General features: G+C 48.1%; 2 protein-coding genes across 2 annotated transcripts; both read left to right on the top strand.

The window, feature by feature from the left end:
• Positions 1–10,042: 10,042 nt before the first annotated feature.
• LOC144094009 (uncharacterized) lies at positions 10,043–15,879 on the top strand. The gene is made up of 2 exons (XM_077627844.1): positions 10,043–11,324; positions 15,743–15,879. Exon 1 carries the CDS (start codon positions 10,050–10,052, stop codon positions 10,962–10,964), a length of 915 nt encoding a protein of 304 aa, XP_077483970.1. The 5' UTR covers positions 10,043–10,049; the 3' UTR covers positions 10,965–11,324; positions 15,743–15,879.
• Positions 15,880–20,644: 4,765 nt separating this feature from the next.
• On the top strand, positions 20,645–22,621 carry LOC144094931 (uncharacterized). The gene is made up of 3 exons (XM_077628800.1): positions 20,645–20,996; positions 21,755–21,923; positions 21,995–22,621. Exons 1-3 carry the CDS (start codon positions 20,807–20,809, stop codon positions 22,326–22,328), a joined length of 693 nt encoding a protein of 230 aa, XP_077484926.1. The 5' UTR covers positions 20,645–20,806; the 3' UTR covers positions 22,329–22,621.
• The last annotated feature ends 4,914 nt before the right edge of the window (positions 22,622–27,535 follow it).

Below are 27,535 nucleotides of genomic sequence, written 5' to 3'. Positions count from 1 at the left end.
TTTCAAATTGCATGAAACGATGTGGTTGGGAAGAAGGCACATTGAAAATCATGTGTGTAAATTTTTTCTCGATTCTGTTCGCAAAATGAGCCGCGATCGCTTGTTAAAAACCCGCCGCCGAAACGCCCTCTTCGCTTCCGGAAGCGCCGAATGGGGGGACGGAACTGGCGGAAGTTACGAGATTCACGGGTAGTCTGCTGGCCGTCCTGCTTTGCTTGCCGCATTTCGGCCCGCTCTTTGGTGAACGACGGATCCACAATTTGCAAAACACGGTTTTCAAGCCCGCCGAAGCAACGCTCTACGCAGCAACACAGTCGGTGCTGGCCGGAGATCCCCGTAGATGACGTCACGACGATCCTGGTCATTCGCGGCGTTCGCTCGGCGCCAAGAGACGCTGGTGCCCATTTTATTCCAAAAAAACAGCTTTTTGCGTTTATTTCCGCCCTTTTTGAATGCGATAATTTTTTTCAGAGGAGTGAAAACTATAAAATGCCGCATGGAACTCAATTTTTTCGAAAAGTGCTTCAGCTTCCCTTTAAGGCTTATTACAGCTTGTTGCTAAACCATACGACATCAAAATCACTATACTTTGCTCTAAGCAGCAATACGTTTGATAAAAAAGCGAGCGGTACACGCATGCAATTTATCTGCTTCGCATACAAGGCTATTATTTCCTCGTCTAGACTGTCCGCTGTGGTGACCTAGTCATATCTGCGCTCGTTTCCTAATTCCAATGTCGGTTCGAGTCCTGGCGTTTTCATGTGTTTGGTTACTTCTGTTTACATCTAAGGTATTATGTGTTTCAAGTGCATCCGGAAACAGTCCCGCTCTAAATCACACTGAAAACCACGCATCGTTTGCTTTCGAAATGCGGCGCCGCTGCACCTGCCAGTTCACGACATAAGTTGCCTCGCGACTAAACGAACTGAATTTAAGTAAACGAATTAATTTTCATGACTAGTTAACATTGGCGTTTTTTCTGAATAAGACCTCCCGAAAAATTGTTCCCTCGAATGATCTGAGACTTTGTGCATCGCGAAATGCACTCGCTAAAAGAGCTCCAGCTAAATTCCAGGACGGCTGCATTACCGATGGTGGTTTTTTTTTTTTTGCAACTAAAAGTCATTGTTCACAGACAGCGTTTTCCTTTCATATTCTGCCCACAAAAAGCATTCGTGTGAGGGAAGATGCGTCTGTTCCTCTCCATTGTGGTCTTCTCCGAAAATAACAGCGAGGATTTCCCCTTAATCTGCGTGAACATGGAGCCGCGACGGTCGCCACCAGCTTTCAAGATCGAGTGTAAAGGGCAGTTATCGAACGGGTACAATGGTTCGTCCCATTGACAAATACTAGGCTGAACTTGCTTCCCGTGTCGCATCGCAGCTGTGAGCACAAAAAGGGAGAGGGCTAATCATTAAAGATCGTTGTGTTGCACTCCGCTAATAATACTAAAGTCGAGGGTGCCTCACTTAAAGTGATGCTGAATTTTCTTGTGTGTCGGCGATATAGCAGACGCAGTTGTCCATGGATTAGCTTATAACCCTTCACGAACCCCTGGAATCAAATGCACCACTTCACTTTAAAAGCACGTCGCGCTACCCCTACGCCAAATAACCCGAAGCAACGCGTTTGATATGCACGCTTGAAACGATGTTTCGAGCTGCTTCAACGTTGAAGAAGGGATGCCAAAGTCATTGTTATGCACAGTGCGGGATTAGATTTGTGAAGAAGCGAAAAAAAATATTCAAACGCAAAGCTAGTGAGGTAATGGAATGGGTGAATCGCCACGTAAAAATGTTATTGTTATCAGATGCGCATATTTGCGAGTGACATTTACAAAAAAAATCCCAGGTACTGTGGCTGACTCCGCATATCTTCGCGTAATCATTCGCCTTGCAGTGATCACGAATCACTTTCGTCTCACAAACTTTTCTGTGTCTCATTTCGTAAGAAACGAAAACATCGGGTGGCTGTCTTTGCCGAGCCAGTACATAATGAATCATAACAGTCTGGCATGTTTTGTGATATCACACTTCAGTTACCCAACATCTGGCGCGCAACGTAAGGGATTCGCACACTCCGCAACAATGGTGCAAAAAAAGACTTGCCTCAATATTGCGGCCGCGGAGAAGGTGGAGGCGCGTGCTAACACGTGTCACCACCCTGCAAGGCGGCTCTGGCATCGAGGAACCATACCAGCACCTGTAGCGGCAGCACCGTCTCTCGCCCCCGAAAGGCAGGGAATCGCTCTTCTTTTTCGCGTCACGTGTTCGCCTGCTTTCGTCGTCCTTTCGCCGACAAGAGCCGGAGCTGCCAGTAAAGCTGCTGCGAAACCGTCTTTTATTGTCCGGCAATCGAGCATACGATGCAGACTTTCGATCACTTCGTGCAGATTCAGGTAGCTACCTCATACAACCAGAGTATGAAACAGAACTTACCGCCGAATGCCACCGCTTTGCAAAAGTGAGCGCGAACAAGCGAGCACTGAAGCCGAGAGAATGTTTTTTTCTCGATTTTATCTGGATAACGCAACACTCATTACGTATAACGCATCCGGAACACACCCGGTGAGGACACAGCGGCAGATGCGCCATTTTCCGCTTGGTCCTTGGGTTTCCTGTCGTGGGCGCACTCAGTGTATCTTACTCAGAAAGCCTATCCCTAGAACTTCTTATCATAACACTTGTCTTATATCCCTGCTTTCTGAGGATCCTTTATCACAGAGCTGGTTTTCCTTATCGTCATGCTGTAGATAAGCTCATTTTCAGACAGACAAACCTGTCGGGATGCTTCCTGTCTGAAAATATAGGGCTTTGTGTGCTGGCTTTAGGGCGTGACCGCTCCGCTACTCTGGGTGCAACTCACTTTAGAATGGCACATTTCCCATTTGTTCTGTCTATAGGCGATTCAGTGCAAAACTGCCTGCTCCAAGCGATAGTCGTGTACAGTGTTTGGAAGTGCCAGGCGATTTGAAAATAGGGACAGAGTCGGTTAAGGAGGTGAATCAGAAGACGTCATTTTCTGGAGGGGGTCCTTTGAGGGGCATTTATCCGTGCATTCTTGAGTTGCATGCGACTTTAGTTTGTTCAATGGAGCGGGATGTTTGAGAAACGGCGTCGGTAAGGCTGAGGTAGCCCATCGCGCGAGGATAAATGCTCGTCTCTTTCACTTTCCTGCTTCCCAGCGTTGCCAATCGCATTCAAGTAATCTTTCACCTTTCGTTCGCCCAGTTGTCTGCTTTTTAATTCGCCGTGTCCGCTTGCCAGCTTCGGACCGCATACCAGTTTGTATCGACGTGTGAATAAGTGATGCGCGGGCTGCGGACCGACGGTCCGTCGAGTGAATCGACCTTGAAGTGGCCTTGAAACGGTGTCCACCAAGGGTGAAAGAAAACCTAAATACTGTTCTTTCAATTCGCCGTCCGTAATGCTACAGCATTTTTTTGTCTAGCATATGTAGCTCCAGAAATATGGCAGATTAAAAATCGTTTCCGCTCCAAGCATAGCGCTCTTCGTTTGCGGTTAAGAGGCGATTTCGCCACATTCTCGCACTCTGAATACAATTCTTAAAAATCGCGGTTAAACCCGATTTCCCTCCCGAAACGCCCCTTTTAGATTCTACATCACGGCAAGGGAATGGATGGGATGGTTGCGATGAGCGTGTGTTTGAAAGGGTATAGTGAACGTACGTTTTCCCACACAAATCTGAAGACACGCCACGAAAATTACCGGATATCCAGAGGAGCGTTCGTTACACTGCTCATCGTAAAGCTCCCTTAACGCGTTATTCTGACGTGATATAAATTTTGAATGTCTTAGAAAACTAAACTTTCGAAAGCGAGATGCCAAAACATCAGCATACTGATCAGACATTCGTTCGGCGTGTTATATTAAGCGTTGTCCACGCTAAAGCCGTCCTGTACCAGGGCCATTGACCATTTAAAATAACCTCGGTGATGTTTAATGGCTCTTTTCGCAGTGTGAAAGGCCGGCAGGTCTTGTCATCGCGCGAAGTCCTGCGTAGGGGATTGACTGTTAACTCGAAGAAATATTCATATTATTGATAAGAAAACATCTTTTTTGGGTAGACAGTTTATTTCTGCGCAACCTGTCATTTCCATGCTTTTTTTTTAATATTGAGCAGTAAATAGGGCATTCTGTGTGCTGCGCAAAAACGAGCGCTTATTTATAAGAGAAAGCAAGCGTAGCAAGGGGCGGCTGAAAGTTAGGTGGGCGGATGAGATTAAGAAGTTTGCCGGCATACGGGGCCTCAGCTGGCACAGGACAGGGTTTATTGGAAAGACATGGGAGAGGCACTTGCCATGCAGTGGCCGTAGTCAGGCTGCTGATGGTATAGTGAACATCTTTTGATGCAAAAAAAAAACCCGGAAAACTTGATTGAAAAAAACTTCGCTGAATAAGAAGATTTAAACCAGAATTTTAATTACAAACATTTTCCTCGATTTTTGCTGCCCGGAGCCCTGAAAAAAATAAGGCACAAAAATGACAGCCCCTACATATGAACAGTGCGCCTTCAGCGAACCGACACCGAAAGGCCACGGCTACAAGAAAGGATGGCTGTGGTTTAGCTCTGGTTGAACCTGGAGTGAAGCGATTCACTCTCTTCCCCCTCTCCACTCCTCCCTACTCGGTTTCGCCGGCGCGCCGCGCCGCCGGAAGCTACTCCGCCCCACGTGACCAGCCACGGAGCTCAAGGGGTGCCACGCTGAAGGCTCGAAGTGGGAGCGTAATGTAGCCATCGCTACAAAAATTTCTGGCATTAGAGAAGTGCTGCAAGTCAAATATTATAACTTACAGGCAATGTTATTGCGCAAGGGACCGCTGGAGAAATGACACCCTATAAAACCCGAAATATTGAACCTTTTGCTTACTAGCCTGACGCGTACCGAAATTTTATCTAAAAAAATTTCGCCTGATTTTATCTCCCCCCCCCCCCCCGCTCCCATTAGTTCCTGAAAAAAATAAAACCCGAAAACAAAGCACCCTAGAAGTTCCGTAAAAGCAGAATAAGGAAATTGACGATGCATCACAGGAACCGAAGTAATATAGCTTAGAACATAAAAATGGCCGTTGTTGGAGAAATGAACTAATCAGAATAGGACTGAAAGTTAAAAAAACGGGGCAAATGAAAAAGAAATAGAACAATTAGCCACCTTAATTGTTACCTGTTGTCTAGCAACGTGGCCACCGTGGCCGCGTTACGGGACGGTACTGGCTGGGTTTGTGCCGCACTTGTGTAGCTTGTAAGGCTACTGTGGACGCGACTGCAAGTTTAACAGTTGTTTCAGTAGACTGCGGTGTGTTTATCACTATGCGGCGAGCGATTTTAATGGAAGGTTTTTAATTCATGGCTAAGACGCGACTTCAGCCGTCGAACGCGTCAGAGCATTCATTGTTCGTTGCTATGCGCGACACCACTAAGTTCAGCTCTCGGAAGCACTGCATCTCTTTGTTCAAACTTGCTTGATATCGTCTGATTCTAAGGTAACCTGATCTAACCACCTCATGTCCAAAACCTGTAACGGCAGCGCCATCTCTCGCCCCCTTAAGGCTGTGAATCGCTCTTCGATTTCGTGTCGCCTGTTCGTGTGCTTTCGTCGTTCTTTCGCCGACAAAAGCTAGAGCTGCAACCAATATAGCGGTTCTGAAACCGACTTTCATGGAGCACACGATGCAGACTTTCGACCAATTCATACCGATTCTGGAAAGTACCTCATAAAACCGCCGTATAAAACAAAATACTGGCTGCGATTTAGCTCTGGTTAAACATGGAGTGACGCAATAGCTACAGCTGTCCGAGTGGAACTTGCTCAGTTGAATTGGAAAGTCAGTCCTTCGCCGCTCCGTTTCTTCTTCTTCATCTTCATCTTCGTTCCTGGACGTGGGTTCACTATCGGCGGCTAGGCGCGCTGCGCCGCCGGCACCTGCTCCGCACCACGAGACCAGCCACGGCGCCACCACGAAGCTCAAGGGGTGCCACGTTGAAGGCTCGAAATGCTAGCGTATTGTAGGTATCGCTACAAAACTCACTCACCGATTTTATCTGAGCGACGCAACGATCAGCATTGGGCGATCAAAGGGACATGCGGGTATTACAGAGGTAGCTACCCCAATGTTCCACTGGGTCAGCCCGTTTCTTGACGTGCTCACACTGGGCTCATATTTAGCATGCCTGGCATGGTTATCTTGCTCAGATAGCGTATTCCAAGAATTGTCTGTCGAGGCATCTGCCACATATGGCCTCTTACTGAATTCACATCTTCTGTTAACAGAAGCTGGTTGTCCTTATCGCCATGCTGTAAATGAGCTCGTTATCAGCGAGACTCATCTGTGATTATGTTTTGTGGATGAAAGTAGGTCCTCCTGCACTGTAAAATGAAAAACACCTTATCGGGTGTTTCAGCACTTTCACACCTTTAAAAATCGGCAGCTTCCGAGTGCCAGAATAATCTTTCATGAACTGTTCCTACTGCCAAAACACCATTTTCTAGGGCCAATACGATAGGGCGTTTTCACCACTTTACACCCAGTCATCGGGTGAGTGAAATGGATTGGCAGTCTTACACACTTAGAAAAACTGGCCATGCTACACGCGGATATAAATTCACATATTAGACATTTATTCAGACGTCATGCGTTGCTGGATGCTTTTCTACATGCACTTTTGGCCGTTACGCAACCAACACTTCGGAGTGTTTTTTTTATTTACTTGAAAAAGAAAGGAGAGGTTGGTGCCGCATAGCGGCTCTGCCTTTCCAATTCATAGAAACCATTTGGTCGGACGATATACAGTTCAACTTAACACAAAGACGAACAGTAACATATAAAACCTTGTTGTGTTTTCTAATGAAAATCAGGGTAGTTACTGGATCGGTGGGATGTTTGGAGAGCGGCCGCGTTGATGGCAGAACAGCAAACACGGATGTTGAGACTGCGGCCTTGCGGCTGTGTTTACATGTCGCAATGACAAAGAAAAATGTCGAAAATCTTGAAGCTGGTGCAGCCAGCTTTATTTTGTAGCTGTCCTCCTCTAGTTCTTCATCCACTTGCCAATGCAGCTTGACCCCATGAAGCAGACCTGCTGACCTATATTTGGTTCAATATGGCTTGGAAAATCCTGGCGGTGTACTCTGCGGAAAATATTCAAAACGCAACATTGTGTAAGGTTAGGCTAGGTTAGGTAGGTTTGGTTAGCATAGGTGGTCACATGCAGAATTTCGTGTTCTTTATTAAATAATACCAAGAAACAGTTGTGAAGGAATTTATAATCACCACTGCATTTCGCATTCCTTTTCTGCGGGAAGAATCTGTAGCAGCGACTGCCGGCCGCTGTAGGAAAGCGCCATGCAAAAGGGCCCCCGTAACGATCTAGGCTCAATGCCAGCGCGAATGGGAAGCAAGAGCATACATTCGTTTACGTACTACGCAACAGCAGTGATGAATGCCTACGTATAGTGCGGCCACCGCGGTGCGCCGTGCTTCTTGACGCATTCATTTTTGCTTTCATTTCCGATTTTTCTTTCCAGGGGGCCCGCTCTCCTCTCCTCATTGCATGGAGCGGCACACCGCCATTTAGCGCAACGTATTGCAGGAACTTTAGAAAATAAATATGCGCTATTTGTGAACACCTTAGGGGCTTTTACAGCAGTGCGAATATCTGCGTAGCATAACAATGTGTTGTTAGGCCGACAAGGAAAATGAGGAGCTCGTACATATGACGGAAGCCAACAGCCACATAAACCAAGGAGCATAGGGAATTTTTTGTTTTAATTTTTGGTGGTGATCAATGGAGACTATTAGTAAACATTCGATCGCTTAAAGATAATTATCTTGCCTTGTCTGCGTAATTCCTTGATGCTTTAGGATTCGGTGAGTTTAAACGAGGCGAATGAATGAAATAGGCAGGTAAAGCATGCGAAATCTTTTTGCGCTAGTATTTGAAATGGTGACGTAATCGCCGACAAAAGCGGCGTCGGTGCTCTGGCTTCTCTGCAGTGCACAGCAACAAGCAGAAGGCGCAGTGATGACGTCACGTAGGGCAGCGCTAAGTTTCCAGCGAAGAAGCGGTCGCTTCAAGGCAGAAAACGAATGCTGTCGAAGGAGAAGCTCACGAAGCAATTTTTGACGGCATCGCAAGACACACGGCAGCATGTAGACGAAGGCAGCGCACTCCTGAAATTTCGGCAACAAAGACGTCACCGCAAGTTTCTCCGCACTCCTCTTTCGCAGTGAGGAGAAGCCTAAACATCGTCGCGGTTTTAAACGGTGATTGCATCGCCGTTTTAAATGCGATCCTCAAACTACCTTGCATGCTTTACCTAGAATTTTGATAGTTCCGAATTCTTGAATAACCTCAATTCTCAAAAATCATTTCAGCTTTCTTTTAACGAGGGTCTTAGTTCTGGCAGCTTTGACGCCATAGGAATCGTAAAAGAGTTCACATGGCGCTGGTGAACACAACCATGATTACGTCACAGTTAAACATAAATACCCCCGAAAACAAGATATCGACAGCAGCCGTCACTGTAGCTCAGTTGGTATAAAGAATCGGGCGCGTAATAAAGAGGTCGTGGGATCAATTCCCGCCAGTTGCTTGTGGTTTCTCATTTTTGTAATCAATTATCTTTCGGCGATAAAACAGTCACTAATAATCTCCAGTGATCAGCACTACAAATTAAAAAAAAATGCGCCATGGTCCATCGCTTCTGTGGCTCTTGCCTTCTTTAAGTGCGTTGTTGGGCTAGTTCGTGAGACGAGGACGCGACGCAAAGATTTCGCCGATGAAATTTCGTCTAATGGTGCCAGTAAGGCACTCACCGTAATACTTCTAAAAGCGAGGGGGATTACTCGAGGACGAGGATCACCGGATTAATTGCGCTAAAGCCGATTAAAAGAAAACGACGGTGGTCACAAATGCGAAGGTGGTCACAAATGTGCATGCGAGCGCCACCGAAGGTAAAATCAAGCATTTTCCAATACTTCCATCTAGAGACTTTAGTGCGAAAATTCTAGCTCGAAAAGACAGTCATGTACAGCTTGGAGGTATTAGAAGATTTGTAAATGCAAATTAATTCTTTAAAGGCCGATTCACACCACAGACCGTCCGCGGCCCGCGCACCACCTGTGTGCATGTCACTAGCAAAGTGAGGCGCGCTGCCATCCCACGGACCGGTCAAGGTGAGTCAAGGGGCATTTGACAGTGAGTTTAGCGGCGGGCCGCGAAGCTGTACGCGCTAGGTCTGGCTAGTGTTCCTTTAGAGAATTTTAGTTTCGATGCCTTGTCGTCGCCAACTCACTCTGCTTGTGGCTCCCCCTGTGAGCAAAGCTTGAAAGTCAGCACCGGAGCCATCTTGGGCTGTGCGTACGGAAAGGGACACGAAAGAGCAGCAGATGACAAAACAGCATGCGTCAAAAGAACGCACAAAAAACAGCGCCGAGTCAAAACAGCAAAGGGAAAAAACGGCACAGCGACAAAACAGCACAGGTAAAAGTCAGCACACCGGCAAAACAGCACGCCGGACAAAACGGCACAATGAGAAAACAGCACCGCGAAAAAGCAGCACAAGGACAGAAGAGCGCAGGGAAAAAGCAGCACAACAGAACCGCATATCGGAGTACGGTGCAGCGCTGCTGAAGGGGTGAACTAGCATAACCATAATCACACTATATAATATAATGCGCGGACGAGTTATTTGCCACCGTTGCGAAAAACAACGGTTTCTAACCTCAAGCGAACTATATATGTAACTTTCTTAACGCCGTTGTACGTGCACTACATACACAGACACGTGCGCACAGACTTAGCGGCATCCGACGTTCAGCTGGGGTTGTCAACGCGCAATATCAGGATAATTTTTTTTTTACTTTCCGCGTATATAAAACTGTAGTGCGTATCAATTATATACTGTATTTCACTGTTACTTGTCGGTGCTTCATATTTTTCATAAGTATGTTTCACTTATATGTTGACCGCAGCGAGCGGTGGCATACATTCTACTTCCGGCAACCGTTCGGTGCCGACGCAGAATCATGAGCTCCGGCGGAGCGGCGATAACGGCCCTTGCTGGCCGCGGAAACAGGCTTGCTGCCGACGCAGATAAGGACTACGAGATTGTTCTGCCTACTCTGCCAACCGGACATGTTCTTAACACGGTGTTTCTGCACGGTGGCGTGCGAGCGAGGCCCTACAGGGTGGAAGATTTTCGGGACGCCCTCGTCAACGCTGGTGAGCTCCCCGACGGCGCGGCGTTGGGGGCGTATCAGATTAATCATGTGTGGGCGGTGACGCTCAGCAGTGCTGAAGCCACGAAAAAGCTTGCTGCGTTGAAGGAGCTACAAGTGATAGGACGCCGGTGCATCATTTTCGACCCGGAGGATCAGCAGGTTAAGCTGCGCCTGCATTGGATGCTGCACGGTGTGGCTGACGAAGACATCAGGACTGCTTTCGCGGCGTTCGGAAACGTGACGGAGGTGACGCGGGAGCGTTGGCGCGTCCAAGGAATGAAAGAGAAAGGCTCAACCTCCAAGACCGTGCTACTCAAGTTGAAGCCGGGAACGAAGGTGGATGATTTGCCACACCAGTTGAGAGTAGCCGGTGAGCTGGCCCTCGTGGTTGTGCCCGGGAGACCGATGCAGTGCTTGCGTTGTCACGGCACGGGTCACGTTCGCCGCGACTGCAAGGTGTCCAGGTGTTCCCAGTGCAGGCGCTATGGACACGCGGACTCGGACTGCGTCCATACCTACCCGTCGGCTACCGCGCTCAGAAAGGCGAACGACACCGCGGAACTCATGGACGTCGCCGAAGCACAGGAAGCAGCGACTGTCACGGACGAGGCGGGCAAGCCAGCTTCAACGCTTGCCACGTGTGTGAGCTCCGGGGAGCACCAAGGCGGCCGACGAACCAGCGAGCCAACCGAGGACGGCAGACTCCCTCCGCTTCGCTAACGAGACGTCAGAGAACGGGGCGTGCCCAACAGAGCCCGAGGGCGTTGAGGCAAAAGAGCCGAGCGAGGACAACCAAGAGAAGAGGGGCGCCCGCACAACTAGCGTCACGCCCCCCGTCACCACCCCGGCGAAACGTCCCCACGACCAGACAAGCCCCGAAGGGGACAAGGTGGTAGCGCCCGGCGTCGAGAAACCCCCTGCAAAGACTGCTCAAGCCCGGCGTCCGAAGTTCCGGCCGCGCCCAAACCTTCCGGATGACAAACGGGCCGGCGACATGGTTCTCCTCGAGCAGGCCGATGTTCTTCCGCCGTATGATACCGGCGGCAACAGTGGCGTCTAGCCGCCCGCTAGACGTGGGAGGTAAGCACCATGCTGTTAGGTCCTTCCTCTTGCGTAAAAACGGCTCCCGCCTCCACCTTTAAACTCGCTACGCTAAATGTCAGGGGCCTGGCTACCAGGAAACAACCGGTTAAGGCATAGCTACTTATTACGGAGCGCGAGATAGATGTATTGGCCATGCAGGAGACGAAAGTGGACGGCAACGAAGGAACCGACAGTATGGTGCGACGTTTCACGACTAGGTTTTTTGCTATCGTCAGTCATGCAATGGGGACATCGGCTGGTTGTATGCTCTTTGTAAAGAAGATGTCAAGGCTAGAGGTGCAAGCTTATTTTTCATGTGTGTCTGGCCGGTGTATTGTCCTTGATTTTTCTTTGAACAACATTGAGTGGCGCATTGTTACCGTGTACGCGCCGAATGTGGTTGAGGAAAGAGTTGCGTTTTTCCAAAGCCTCGAAGAGCACGTTTGCACGGAGAGGTAGCTCATTGTCTTAGGCGACTTCAATTGTGTCCTTAATGCGCGCGATAAGTCAAGCATCCGGGGGTTTCGAGACAGGAGCACTGAAGTGTTGATGAGAAAGATTGAGAACGGAAACCTCGAGGATGAGGCTGAATGCCTTGAGGGTGCGCGGGCAGTGAAGGTCACCCATTTTCAGGGCTCAACCCATGCACGGCTGGACCACATTTGTGCAGCACTTGACCTTGCCCCTGAATGCAGCCATTACGAAGTTGTGGGAGTGTCCTCAGACCACTGTTTAGTTGAGTGCTGCCTGGGAATTGTGGAGCGGAGCAAGGCATTTTCATGGGAAATGTGGAAGCTAAACAACACGCTTCTTCGCGACGATGTCTACTACCGAGCAGTAAGGGTTGAAATAGGAAAAATAAACCCGTGCAAAACCTGAAGATTTGGCAACAATGGGAGCTAAGTAAAGAATCTTTAAAAATCAAAGCAATAGAAAGGGCCACTTGTATCCGGTATATGGAAAAACAAGACAAAGTTGAGTTAAGGGCACTACTGCAAACGTTGCTGAAGCAGGAATGCAAAGCGCCTGGGAACTGGATAGAAGATGTCAGGAAAACCAAACAAAAGATGGAGCTTATGGAAGAACGGCGTTATCGCGGAGCACTGTTGAGGGCAAGGGTGGAAGACACAGCTGCTGGCGAAGCGCCATCGAAACGTGCTCTCGGTTTAGAAAAAGCCCACGCTGAAAGGAATCATATCGATAAAATAGATTTGGAGGAGGGGGGGGGGGTTATCTTATATCTTATCGGCAGACACTAACCACATCGAAGCAGCCTTTAGGGAATTCTACCAGAGGCTTTTTTTTTTCATGGCATCCGGTAGACGCAGGCGCATTTAAGCATCAGTTGCTTGGTGCGATGTCACGGGTTGTCGAAGAAAGGAAAAAGAAAATGGAACTAGCAATAACTCGAAAGTGAAGTAGAGCACGCGATTGATGAATTAAACCTCGGAAAATCACCAGGACCAGATGAATTCAGTGCGGCATTTTATAAAGAATTTAAGCATGAAATTGCCCCGGTGCTATGTACAATGTTTAATGAAGCCTATAGAATAAACGGTTTGCCTCCGTCTTTTGGGACTTCCCATACAGTACTGATATCTAAAACTGATGATATAGAAAAATTATAATCTGTTATTGCATATCGACCGATAGCACTCACTAATGTGGACTACAAAATTTTTATGAACGCATTGGCACGAAGACTGCAGACAGTGCTATCGGATATTGTTGGACCCCACCAGACATGTGGAATAAAAGGGCCCTCGATTTTGTCCAACATTCACAAAGCGCGCAGTATACTTGAAAGCTACGTTGACATTACTGGGCGAGTAGCCATGCTTCAGATTGATCTCAAAAAGGCTTTTGATTGCGTTTCTCATGAAATCTTGTTTTCCGTTTTAGATCATGTCAACGTCGGTACAGTTATCCGCGAGGGTGTAGCCCTGGCGTATCGAAACTAAACGCCAAGATTGATCGTTAACAAGTGTCTGGGGGCCCACATCAGCGTGCAGCGTTCGGTGCGTCAGGGCTGCCCCCTCAGCCCTCTTATTTGGTATTTACATCGAAACGCTGTGTAGGAAAATAATAGAAAACAATAGTATTAACGGCTTTCGGTTACAAGCAGCTGAAGTTCAGCTGCTGGCGTATGCTGACGACGTTGCTGTATTCACAGTTTATCAGGGGATCATAAGCGAAGCTGTCGGGTGTGTAATCGAGTTCAGCGAAATCACTGGTAGCGGGGTTAACTGGTCCAAATGCCTTGGACTCTGGCATGGATGGTGGCCATCCCACCCGGATCATTTCGCCAACGCACCATGTGCGACGACCCAGGGCAAGTATTTGGGCGTTCCGCTCGATACTTATCGCGACAGCGATGAGTATTGGAAACAGCAAACTAAAGAAGCACGTGACAGAGCTGGACAATGGAAAGGCACCAACCTCTCAATTTTCCCCAGAGCTACAGTCTGCAACTTTTTTTTTTATTAGCAAGCTTTGGTATGTGATGCCTGTTTTCATTGCTCTCGGGTGAACATTCAGAAGCTACACCGGATTTTTGCCGTCTTCATATGGGCTTCCGAATGGAACGTTGCAGCCGAACGAACCTGTTCTGGCGGGTAAAAGACGGCGGGCTGGGGCTAGGGCACCTCTTTTTAAGGCAGCTGGTGAACCGTTTTTTGTATTTTCGCTATGTCACAGACCCGTTCTTGCGCACCGTGTGCCAAGTGAGGCTGTGGCGACTGCTGCCGGAGTTTGTTGTATCCACAGAAGAGCTCTCTGGTGGAATTTTTGGTTACTACAAAGAGATTGCAGCAAGAGTTAGGTTTCTTTCTGCATGTTTTTCCAGCGATTATTTGTGCAAAACTAAAAGAAAAAAGTTGTACCATGATCTTAGTGATATTGTTTTCCCAGAGCCCATGTACAGGGCCTTGTACAGTGGGGGTCCGGGAGGTGATGTTTTAAAAAGGGTGAAGAAAATGCAGGTACCACCAGGAGTAAAGACCTTCTTTTTTAAGTTACACACCGGGACACTGCCAGTTAAAAAGTTTTTAGAGGGAAAGGATTTCTTTTTACCGTGGGGATCGAACTGCTAAGTTTGTAAACAGCCCGAAACAATAGACCATGTTTTTTTGCATTGCTGAGAAGGGGTTCATTTTCGGGATATGTTACAAAGAACAATAAAAAGCTACCACTTGGCGCGCAGGGAATTCGTTATTTAAGCACGGATAATGAGGACGGGCTACCATTTGATCTTATAATGCTCTTGGGCCTCCACTGGACCGACCTGCCCGAATATGCTTTCGGGAAAAAATGGACTGCTTTCTGGCCATCCAGAAAGCCGCTGCGGAGCCTCCCGAGTCGCTCTCAAGCCTAAAGCCGCTCTGTATGCAACGTGAATTTTAATATGACCAAGGCAGACTCGTGCTGGCTGTCCACGACAGTGTCGTATGTACATAGCCTCTTGTGTGTTTTTGCTGAGTGTTTTTGGTTAAATGTTATGAGCCAAAGCCAGGCAATAAAGAAAAAAATGCGAGCGGTGGCATAGTCGTTCCAGCATTCGACTCCCATGCGATATGTGCGGGGTTCGATCCCCAGTGTCGCCGGGTACCCACCGGTGATACCATGGGTACAAGCTTTCCTCTGCCTGGTGCTCGGCTTGTTTGGGTGGAATGCTAGAAAAATCGGTCCTTGGCCCCCACCTTGAGAAGTCGAAAAACACCCTTGCTCCATAGGACGCCCTTGCGCTATAAAAATTCATAATCATCATCACTTACATTTTGGCCCGCCATGGAAGGAGTGAAAGTATAATTAATAAATATATAAATACAAAATAAAGTTCCGCGAAGTGTGCTAGTCCATCTAAGAATAGGCTTGCAAGAATTTTTCTAACGAAGGAAAACAGCGTTTTTTTCTGGTAACGTATCCGAAACATCAACGTTGCGAGGAAATAAACCGTATCTGAAGAAGTTAGTACAGACATGAAGGAAAAATTATACGATGCCTATTTGTAGATGAGGGTTTGATACCTCGAGAAACAAAGCAGCGCAGCAACAGATACAAGAAAGAAGACGGGACAGGACTGAAGGGTTATTAAAAGGAAACACAAAATATACCCTCCAACTATTGTACTTATTGAACTACTCTATCTCGATCATCGACTGAAGTTGTCAGCTGATCAGTACTGTTGGTGCAGATCATGAGCGCTCTGGGTTGTACAAAGAGCATATTTTACGTGTTCCTTTTCAATTAACCTTCAGTTGCTGTTATTGTTGTCCCGTCTTCCTTTTTGCCCCTGTTGCTGTGCTGCTTTTGTTCTTGTAGTGTGTACCAACACGCCGTTTTATTGATGTTTTGGTACATTTTGACGTTGCTTATGTGCTCACACACAGGAAGACATATGTTAATTTTTTTTCCAGTATCGCTCGTTCCGAACCTGAGGGTGATGGAGGCGCGAATCACAGCCAAGGCGATGTGCGAACCCAGTTTCAAGATCAGGAAAAAAGAGGACAACGAAGCTATTCTAGGATGTAACTTTTAAAAAAGCAGCTCTTAACATTGGGTCATGCTCCCTGCGTCCTGTATTACTCAACTAATCGATCACAACAGTAAACGAAATTCATTTTTTTTTAATGTCTGACATGATCGAACAATCCAGGTATCAAAATTTTAGAGCTCGAAATTTTTTTCTTCAGATTAATTTCTTTATAAGTGTGAAGAAAATTTTTTAACAATGCATTACTCTTTTCTCGAGGAGGAATTCTGTGCACCAGTCCTGAACGTGTGCGGAGCTTCACTGCAGACTTAAGTTGCGTCCGACTACAGCGAAGCTATAAAACGGCGCTTCTGTTTCAAGATCGCACCAAAGAAAGAAGAAAAAAGCAGATGCCAGCGTGTGCACGATTTACAGACATAGAAAACAGCAGAAACTTGTCCAACTCGCTCGGCTGCATCGCAATGCAGTCACGTCTCCCGATTACTGAATGCGGAAGGCCATTTTCAGCAGCGTTTGAAAGAGCGCAGGCGTTGAAAACTAATAAACAGCGAGCTGGTTTAGACATCACTGAACGTGGGTCATATGGATTAAAAAAGATCTAGAGTTCTCTACACCACCTTGTGCGCATGCGCCTCTCCAGCTCCACTGGTTGAAAACTGCCATTTCCAACTGTGCATGCATGCACATGCGAGGCAGAACCTTCCACTTTAGCTTGGAACGTGGTTTGCTTGGGAGGAGTACAGTCCCTAGATAGCTTATCTAGGCGCGTTAGGGAGGAGCGCTCCCTCGCCGCCTTTCTTCTCCGATAAGCGGAACTTCGCTACGCGTCGCGGCCTTTATGCTCCCGATTACATCCTTAGCAGGAAACAGTCCTTCCCCATGGCGATTTGGGGAGTGCCCTCTTCAACACTAGCCACCCTACGCCCCTTCTTCACATTCCCACATTCACTACCAATCACTCCTCCCTAACACCAGCCCGAACAATGAACAACACACACCAAACAGCACTGGGGACAAAGGAATGTATCCCCTTTCGTACCTAGCCTCAGCTGCATTGCCATAAAAGGTAGCCGGTTGGCGATGAACCGATTAGGAAAACAGCCATTCTTTCGCCGCGCTTTCCAAATCCAAAGATGGCGGCTGCTATGACGCCGATGCAAACTATGTATATACGGACATTTTTAATGCGAAAGCTTTACTTGGCTCGTTGAGCAAAAACCCTGCCGACATTATAGAGCCGTGGAGAAACGCGGCCCGCGAATGACATCACCCCTCCTGAATCAATAGGCCGTCGCAAGGCAGGTCTAGTGGGAGAAACGATACCTAACTTCCGAGGTGAATGGAAACAGGTCTGGGGGGCCCACTTGTCCTTCCTGCGATTTTATACAACACTCTTGCAGCAAGATAACAAAGCAGAGTGCCCGCAATATGGGGGCCGCAGAAGAATTTCCTCTAGGTGGCGAAGGGCAGAAACACGGCCCGTGAATGACGTCACCACCTTTACTGGCCATCATCGTGAAAGGCAAGTCGACTTTAATGGTGAATAGAAACAGATTTGGAGGCGCTCATCCTCCCTGCCGTGGCTATACAATACCCTCTCAGCTGGATAACAGAGCAGACTGCACTCAACATGGGGCGGCTGGAACCCTCCGTCGCTTAATCTGGAAGGTTGTCACAGTCACCAAATACTTGGTGAGGCGCATGCTTGTGCAGAGTGGCGTGAGGGCTCTGCGGGAAACGCTATAGGAAAAACAATGCACACTGCCACGGACACTCGATCTCCCGGACGTGCCAATGTAGTAGTAAAAGCGGATTACGGAGTCTGCTTTATCCGAAGTTTAATCGCTCGCTCTACATCATGCGAGACAGCGGACAAAGTATACGAGACCACCAGAACGTTCATCCCGCCAATTACCCGGACAACACCTCAGCTCGCTGTAAAAGCCAGGTGTAGTAGGCTATATTATTGCACATGCGAAAGCTAGAGAACCGACGTCGATGACGACGGATGAAACCCCAGTTATGCAGCCTCTGACTGCATAACCCGATTTTAAGCTAAAAAAGAATCCCCCTGATTTTCAACGCCCTAATTGCAGAAAAATAAAACCCGAAAACGGTGGGGCCTACGTATAAGTGGAGTAAAAGCATAAATGAAGTTTCACTGCACGTGACAGCACCCGAAGTACTCATAGCGTCGAGCATAAAATTACCCTCGAATGTAGAAATGAAATAAACAGGACAGGGTTGACAGTTAAAAAGCGGGAGCAAATAAAAGCAAATACATCATTTAACCACCATAATTTAGTAAACAAGTTGGTACTCGCCACCACCCGCGTTACAAAGCAGATGACAATGGGAATTTATGTCGCGAAAACGTCTTTCCGCCATTAGGGTATATTAAGTACACCCACTCTAGATGCCCCCCCCCCCCCTTATGGAAAATTAGAACCCCAACAAGAGAGCGGTTCAGCTTTGAAAAGATTTCTGAGCTACACCACTCTCAGCATGACAAGAAATTCCATCGTAGGCTCTCCTTCATGCTCCACTAAAACCGATCACCGGACAAACGGTTTAGGCACCCTACATATAGATGTACGAGCTACATATGCCACGGTGGCTGACTTTAACGCGCAATAATAAAAACAGGTTACTGCGTGTACACAATGTTAGCTTTCGAGAGATTAAGGCTCGAGTATGGGGGTTTCAGTAGCGGCAAACCTACTGCTATGTCAACAAATGTCAGTACCGTCGAGTGGCAGCATCCCTGCTAGGCGCATGCAAACAAATTATCACTTGCATGTAGCTCTAAGCTGTCCTCACACTAATATTTTGCCCGTACTATTCAGAATAAGATAGTGCCAAAATATGGCCAAACCTCTGCCGTTCTTCGCCCATTAAGTAATATGGCGGCGCTCAGCTCGGAAAGGCTCTCGGAACGAGCATCGCAAAACCCTTTCATTGTCTAATAATGCTTCTATTCAAGCGAAATCGCACACGAGGCAAAATTCGAGATAGAAAATGGTTTGTTTATTAAAACTGCCATATGTGCAGTAAAACAACCGACGTGTTGAGTCTTTTGAAGGGCAAGCCGGGTGGCAGAACTTACAACGCAGTCTTGCACTGCAATTACGGCGCCATTCATGCAGACATCTATAAGCTTATTCTGGTCGAAGGAAACGTGAAAAGGGACTTTCAGCACATAGAAAGAAACGATATATAAAACGAAACCTTACAGCATTGTCAGGACCATGATCATGACATTTTCTTGAGCACTTGGGTTCCTAATGTACAAAAAATGAAAATCATTAAAGAGCTTTCAGGTAGGGAATGAAAGAGAGTTCACTACAATTATATACAAGTGAAGTTGACAACATACAAACAGAAGCGGCATTTGCTCTATGCCGAGACATGTAACAGAAGTTACTAAAAATCGGCGCGATAGATGGGACAAGAACGCGGCAGAGACTGCGCCGGGCGGGTAACAAGCAGTCAGTGTAGGCTGGAGTGAAGGTAAGGTGCTTACCGCGCAAGCACATGTTCATCCCAGAATCTCCTGGTTCTGGTGGCTGCTTTCGGAAACCCCCACAATGGGGACTCAGCACTCATCATGGTCGGTCCCAGCTCCTCAGGCTAATCGGACTTCTGACAGCACAAGATCAGCGCACTCTTTCCACACGCAGCAAGCATCTCGTAGAGTGGAGGCAGCCGCTCCTGGACGCCTCGTCGGATAACAGAAACGAATCTTCCATGGCGGAGACAGAGTCTTCGGCATTGCCGCTTGGCACGGACTCCATGGACGAGAAAAAATCGTCGAATTCCAGGCGACGGCGGCACCTGGGCGCAGACATGCTTGACAGGAGGGACCCCGTTTACTGCGACATCGGAGAGGCTGCGGACTCGGAGCCATTCCTGCCCATTGAAGCATCTTGTGAATTCCCGGGAAGTGCAGGGGAAATCACTGACGAGCCTGAACTGGACGCCCAAGTGATGTTGAGCTGCTCTTCCGGCTTCGGTGTGGAGGTTCTCGGAGAACCGGGGCCATCAACGTCCATCGCCCAGTCGCGATGGAGGCCAGGATCATCTACGCCACGTTGCTGGCCGACGACAACTTCTTCTTGTACGTCCATCATGTCCACTGCGAATAAAAAAGTAAGACATTACGTCACAAACATGTCCAGCTTATTTTCATATCAAGGGAGCGCGAAGGTCACAGCTCAAGGCAAGGGCGATAAATACCATGTAGATACTTAAGTAAATAGACCGAAGCATCTTCACGAGCAGCGTGGTCCATCTCAAGTGGTAGACAAAACAGCAGCTGGTACGCACTTACACGAGTTCACAGTACACAACTGAAGGTGGGGCGTAAGCACGTCCTTTTTAATCTCCCTTTCCACCGCGACCCATTCCCTCTACCAAATTCCTCCAATCTCCTTGCAAGGCTCCGACCACGTGGTCTCCTCCTCTCCCACTTCTTCGTTCTCCTGCTGTGAGTGAACCGTAGCCCCTTTGCGGTGACCCGTTTACGGAAGGCAGTTATTGGACAGCGTCAACAACCGCTTTCACTGCCCCATATGCATCTCGTTGGGTTTGGATTTGTGCTGCGCCTGCGTCGCTTGCCTGGCTACAGCGGACGCGACTGCAGGTGTAACAGTTGTTTGTGTGCACTACGGCACGTTTATTACTAACCGGCGCGCGATTTTAATGGAGGTTTCCTTTTTTAATTTATGGCTAAGAGACGACTTCAATGACGAACGCGTCAAAACGTTTCAAGCCCGTTTCACATGCAAGCGAAAATGCCAGCGAATCCTGTCGCAGCGACGGAAAAACCTGTTTCGACCCGTCGCGGCGGCTCGGCGGGCCGGAGCGACGGGGTTCCAACAAGTTGGAAATTTTCGCAGCGACAGAGCGATAGCTCCGCCCTCTGACCAATGACTGCACGGCAGAAAAGCCACGTGACAAGAAGAGGATTCGTGCGGGAAAGACGACAATGTTTGTTTGCTACACGCGCTTCCGACACCACGACAACATGTCGCGTGGACTGTTCAATGAGGTGCTGATCATCGAAGTATCCATGCGCCCACTTCTATGGGATGTTAAAGATAACTTCCGCAATACGTCGACCAAGGAGTCCCTTTGGGAAGAAGTGAGGGACGCAATTCGAGCAATTGACGACACCGGTAAGTGAAAGCACCCTTTGTGGCGAGCTCGAAGATTATCAGCCATATTTTTTCATTGTGCAGCCAACAAATTTTCCTCGTCACACTGGCAGGATTCTGCAGCGTGTCAAAAACTGTTTTATGTCCCCGCGCATTCCTGCGTACTGCTCGGTGTTTATTTTTCGGTGCGCCAGCTATTGTGCGTAGATGAGCTGTATGAAAATTGTCGGCATCACGCAGCCGTGAGCAAATGTTTTTGGTTCTTAAGACACGCTAGCTGCATCATTTTGTACCCTTCACTTCAATCGTGAAATGCACGACGTGCACGTTTTCATGTTCTCAGCTACGTTTGTAAATGCGGGAGGCGACCTTTCTCAGGCGTGGAGTTAATCCGGGCGCTGAGAGCCTAGTAAAATCGTCTCTTGCGTGTATGTAGAGCGAGCGCTCCGTCCCGCGGCACTGCCCGCTCATCGTAGTCTTGTACGTAGCATTAATCTGCAGCTTCTGAACCGCGCAAAATCATCTCGTGCGTGTCCGCAAAATAAATCATTCATCTTGTGTGTGCCTCAGTTCAGTCATGCATGCATGCATAATCAGTAAAACTGCCTTTTAGAAGAAAAAAAAAAACTCGTGCTTCCGTACTGAATCGTGTGTTGTAAACATTTTCTGCAATATTCTTGTGTGCTAACAGATGAGAATTTGTACATGTTCATGCTAAACTTTGGGCCACATGTCATGCCATTGTTTCCTAATTTGCTCTATACTGCTCCATATTTCAGTAACAGTTGAGGAGATTATTGCTCGGTGGAAAAATCTAAAAGATACGTACAGGCGAAAAACTAAAGACGAAAAAGATGGGAAGAAGAGTGGGTCAGGAGCCACTGCAAAGACGGCCTGGCCACATTTAAAGCAGATGGAGTTCCTGAGGGACTCCATGGAAACGAGACGGTAAGCAATGATACTAATGATGAATTGAATGTGTAAGTGACAGCAATTAACAGCCTGTACATTCTACTCAGGAGCTTCTGCAACCTCGACGCAGTGAGCCACGTGCAGGTGGCCAGCGCAGCAGCCGAGACGAGCCACGCCAGCTGCAGCCCAGCATCGCCAGGCTCGAAAGAAGTAGAAGCATCGCCAAATGAATTTGAATGCATGTATAGTGTCCCAGGCCTTCCTGATGAACCAGGACCATCCTGTATGGCAGCAACTTCACCAGAGGTTCTCCCACATAGGGGAAACAAGCGACAGAAGAAAAGGCGGCAGGAAGTGGAGGCTGCTGACAGGGACATTCAGGCCGTGCGAAGTGCAATTGCAGCGCACAGGCCAATGGTTACACCGCACGTACGGACTTAAAAAAAGATATTACCATCAAGATGAGAAGTAGTTGATATTTAAAAAAGAAGAGTTCTTTATTTCTTAACAAAATTTGAGTAATCGTGGCAAAATAATGCATAAACATTGTCCATGTTGACGTTTGCAAACCACCGAAACCAACCGCGAGCTCGTATTCTTTGCCAGCAACACTGAGATTCGCAGCGGCAGTAAACGCTGTGGAGCGACGCATGTGAAACGGAACCCTGCGAAAAGCATCGCTGCGCCGTGCCGCTGGTCGCTGAGTTCGCTCAATCGCTTGCATGTGAACCGCCCTTTACTGTTCGTTGCTATGGGCGCCACTGCGGCGTTCAGCTTTCGGAAGCAAAAAATCTTCTTGTTCGGGCGTTCTTCTATATTGTCTGGTCTTAAGACAACCTGATCTAATCTCAAATACAAGGGTACTGCACGCCCAACACCTTAGGGCGCTTCGATGTAGCGCACCGCCATGCAGGATGGAGGCACCGCTTTCGTGGCCGCCATCTTGGGACCAAGGCAGTCGGCCGGTATTCTTGTTAAGCATGCTTTTGCGTTAGCAGGCTCAGGTGTAGAAAGTTTTTGCGCGTACACTCGCAATTCTAAGCATTTTTTGCTCACAGGCTTCTGGGAAGTCTACAATGAGTTTCTAATGCACTTCTTGCAAGTGGGCCGCCAAAACTTCGGTTGGAACCGGTTACATTGCGTTTATAAGGTATGCATGAGTCATCACCTCCTAAATTGTTCGAGTACCTTCAATTTGGAAGATTTCGATTAATTTATTTATACTACTTATCCATCATAGCACGTACGGACTGTTGGCGAATTGCTAGCCATGGCTGAGGCCGGAATGGGAAGCGCTCAACGCTAATGGCAAAGAATGCAGATTCAACATTCACAAGTTTTGTGCTAGTTCTTAACGTTCTGTGTCATATATGCCAGAATTTTCTGACGCGGTATATCGCATCGGTCGCTTAGAATAACGTAAATGACGAATTTCTTAACACATACTGCATTGAGTTTAGGCGTGCTGGCACAAATATCTGGAAGGATTATTCCAAGCACCCAGAACTGCGGTACGTGTCGGGTGAGGTTGGTCGAAAATGCGTTAAAGGAATTTGAAAAGCATTTTTTTTCTCTTTTTGTGTACTAATTTCGGCATATGCATAAGACCTAATCCTCATCGCCACGGCTTCTCTAGTCCGGCCGTGATCGGCCGAACAATGCACTATCGCATTTTTTTTCTGTAAACTTCGGTTAGGAAGAACTTCAAGCTACTTTGTCATCTTAGTCGTTTAAGGAAATGGCGCTTAAACATAGACGGTCGTAATTGTTATTTTTCTACTAATTTCTGTTATTTGTGTAAGAAAAAACTCCGAATCTAACTTTTTCTTTCAATACAGAACGGTGTAAAAAACAAACTGGTTAAAATGATTATGAAGCAGTGCTGTAGCAGTACACACGTACAAATGCTAGCACACCACGTACGGCCAACTTAAACGTTCAGTCTATGACGCTGCTGAAACTCCCTGTAGTCTGATACAACTCAAGAACTAAGCCGCAAATGCCCCTGAAAGGAGGCCGTGTCTTCCTCTTGACCAATTGTCCCCATTGAAGGATATTTTTGGATCCTTCAATGCATGAAATCCCAGTGGTGTGACAGATTAATAGGGAATGACCAAGGCTTAATTCGACAAAACACGGTGTCTTTGACCCGCACCTGCAGCTTCATTCTTGAGTCATATCTGCCTAGCATAGAATTGTCGATTTTGAACAATGGAACAAATCTTAGGGGTGAACTTTTTGCGCCTGGACAAGAATAAAGCAGGTTTAGCTGGAATTTCAATATAGCTAGGCCAAAGAGAAAACCTGTCCCAGCGTGCCTTGTATTATGTATCATTTCGGGAAATGAGCATTGTATTCTTATCTTCAGGCTTCCAGCCATCCTTTCCATTTTTTTTTATCTTTACCCTTGTCCCTAACATATCCCCCCCCCACCCCCCTTCCAAGGTTGAAGCGGCATGCTGCTGGTGATTTTTTATTCTCAGCTTTCTTATCAGTGCCGAGTCGCAATGTGGAAGTCATTGAAATAAGTTTGAAAGGAAAGGGCTGGCTCCCACTTTTGCTTCAGTTGGACATCTGATGTCTCCTCTCACGTGACAGGCATAAGAGGAAAACTTTTTTTTCCACGCACAAATCGTTCTTGCACGTGTAGACCGTCCTGGCCAGACGCACCCACGCACTCCTCTACCCGCACCCACGCGTTCCTCGCAGGGGATACGCGCACCGGGAGCCGCCATGCCGAGTCTCTCGAAACGAGCTCACCAGCCAAACTGCCGCTTTTCGAACGCAGTAAGCGTCTAAATTGGCCAGTGATTCGCCGCCAATTGTGCAAATGGAGACGCCTGCCCAGATTCCTCCTCGCATTTTCGCCCAGCACCGAACATTCGGGGCCATGTTTCTCTGTTGAATCGGCAATGTGGGAACCCTTCTTGGCCTTTCCAAGACCGCCCTCCTTCGGATCTTGCCTGTGGACCGCACCGATCCTCCAGCCCAGTGAGGACGCCGTGTGTATTCAGATCGAATATTCAACTGAGCAATACCTGCAGCAACACTGGTCGCGGCGCCCGTATATCGTCGCTGGAGTCCTGTTCGTAGACGGCGCCCCGGTTGTGTGGGCCACCCTGGCTACTACGGTCGGCAGCGTTGACAACTCCGCGAAGGGCCGCGGTGGACTACTGCGGTTAGTGGGCGCGAGCTTCATCATGGCGGCAATTTCAATGTGTTGTGTGTCACGTGGGCCGCCCCGCTCTACCGCAAAGAGGTTCGCGGAGGGGCTGCTCTCTGCTGGACGCCTGTCGTGACGCCGGCTTTGTCAGCTGCCTCGCCATTCGTTTTCATTTTCGTCAGGAGCGACTATACATATTGTGCATGAATAAACATAACTTCACTCTTTCATGTCTTGCCTACGCGGTGCTTTTCTTTGTAGCAGCGTATCGCGCGAGCCTTCTACGCGACGTCTGCTACAGTAGTTGACTGCACAAGCTGCATCAATGGTAATTTTCGCAGTAGCGTCCCGCGCTTGCATCGGTCTCCTAGTGCCATATTTTCACAAAGCATGTCTTGCGGACATGATTCACGCTGTCGCCGCGCCTGTTCGTCCACGACGGGTTGCCTTCGACCACATGATCCCGCACGCACCGGCCTCCATTTCGAGATATGGTTGTACTTTAGTTGGCTATTGACCTCATTAGGTGCAGGTCTGGCAACGTGCTGCGTTGGAGGTGTATACAGAGATGGTCTAGGTTGTGGGGTTTTTGCGGCGGCCCGCCCTGGTGGGAGCATCTGGTTGCGGAGCTCAAGGCATGCTAAGTATAAAGAATAGGAGAACGTGTGAAACACTATTGAAAGCTTTGGCAAAGTCCAAACACACGCAGTCTGCATCGAAGCTCATGTCAGCATGGGTAAATAGGTCATTAATAAAACATATAAGTTGTATTTAGCCTGAGAACATCTTTCTAAAATCGTGTTGTTCAGCCGCAAAGAAGAAATTAGACTCAACGAAATTGATGAGATGAGAATACATAATATGCTCCAAAAGTTTACATGAGATACTTGTGAGTGATATAGGGCGAAAGTTGTTGCCGGAATGAGTGTTACCTATTGTTTGTCATTGTATGTGCGCGCAGGTTTTTCTCAGAACTTGGATGAACTTGCCTTTTTCCTGCATTGTTTTCTTGCTTGGATCGTATTCCTAAAGAGTTTCTGCTTTTCTTTTTTGCTCGACCTTGTGGTGCGATTTCATATGGTTGTCAAGCGCCTTCATGCCCGATAAAAAGGAAGTGTGATGCAAGGCCACGCCCAAAAGCTCCCACCAACCTTCCTCACCCCGGCCACACAAAAAGACATTTTTGCGTCAAAACACAAGTCACTCGCAGCAAGACGGCTCCCTCTTCAGAAAGATGTGGGAGAACAGCATTGTTCCTTCCCCAAAGGCAGCGGTGCGATGACTCAGGTGACGGCACGTCAAAAATACAGTGTCAAACACACCTCAAAAGAGGCCCTCCAGCCAATAGCAGCGTTAACATGAACCCGACAGGGCCGGGTTAAGTCGTGTTATCGGGTTGAAAGCCGGATATTGGGTTCAAGCAAACGCACACCTAGTCGAGTTGGGAGTCGACGGGTTAGGTCCAGTCAACTCCGCCGCGAGGAGTAGGTTGTCTCAACTTGACCCAGCCCCGATGGGCTATAAACGCTGCCGAATTGAAGACTCAGACACGTTAGAGGATAAATGCGAACTTGTTTTTCACTCGCGCCGTGGGGCCTACAAAACAGCGGTGGCGTGCCTCAGTCATGAAGACTGCCACTGCTCGCTCGCAATGCGCTGCTCGACGCTTCGTGGCGCTGCAGTTGGAACGGTCTCAGGGTGCGTCAACGGGCCCGCTCTTCCGCCGCGGCACGCATCGAGACACCGTAACCGGTCTCGACTCGCTAAAGTCGAGTTCATGTAAACACGCAGTGGTCGAGAGGGTTGGCCTTGCTCAGCCCAACCCCCGAGTCGACCCAAAGGTGTCTGGTTCATGTAAACAGAGCTAATGGCGTAGACCGATTGTCATGAGGTATAGAGGTCAACCCCTTTCACTAAGACGCTTGCCAGTCACCTGCTATTTTGCGCCAACTCGCAGAGAACTATCAATTGCAGTTGCAGTGCCCACAGCACAGTAAGAAAGGGCTGTCTTCCTTTTCCTGCTAAGCCTCCGCTGCACTTCAACGTCGTGAGAACCGGTCGAAGCCAACTGAGGCATTCACCAGAGCTTTCTTGACTTGTATGGGGACGAACCTAGGACAATGGCTCGCAAGAGAGTTAAAAAGCGCGCCTCTCGCTCCAAACTAGTGAACGCAGAATGTATCGGATCGGCATCGAAATGTCGATTCTCTAATCAAATTTTTGGTCGAGTGTCATTCTTTTCTCGGTAATTCTCCTCCCGACAAGGCATATCTGTGTCAAATTTCGCGTTGTAATCAGTGCAGGTGCTGTCGAGTGTAAGCAGGTAAGGCGTGGGTGCACCCTCTCTGCCGAAAGAAGCTCGCAGGTTTCTGAGCCCATACTCAAGAATAGACATCTACGTGTTATGAACAATGCGATATCATAGGAGCATGGTCTGGCAGGCAAAATCATCCAGTTTTGACTCTGAACCGGTTTCGCATGTGTC

Source organism: Amblyomma americanum, chromosome 6 (assembly GCF_052857255.1).
Source record: "Amblyomma americanum isolate KBUSLIRL-KWMA chromosome 6, ASM5285725v1, whole genome shotgun sequence".
In the NCBI taxonomy this organism is placed as follows: domain Eukaryota; kingdom Metazoa; phylum Arthropoda; class Arachnida; order Ixodida; family Ixodidae; genus Amblyomma; species Amblyomma americanum.
This window is presented reverse-complemented; position numbering and strand designations above follow the sequence as displayed.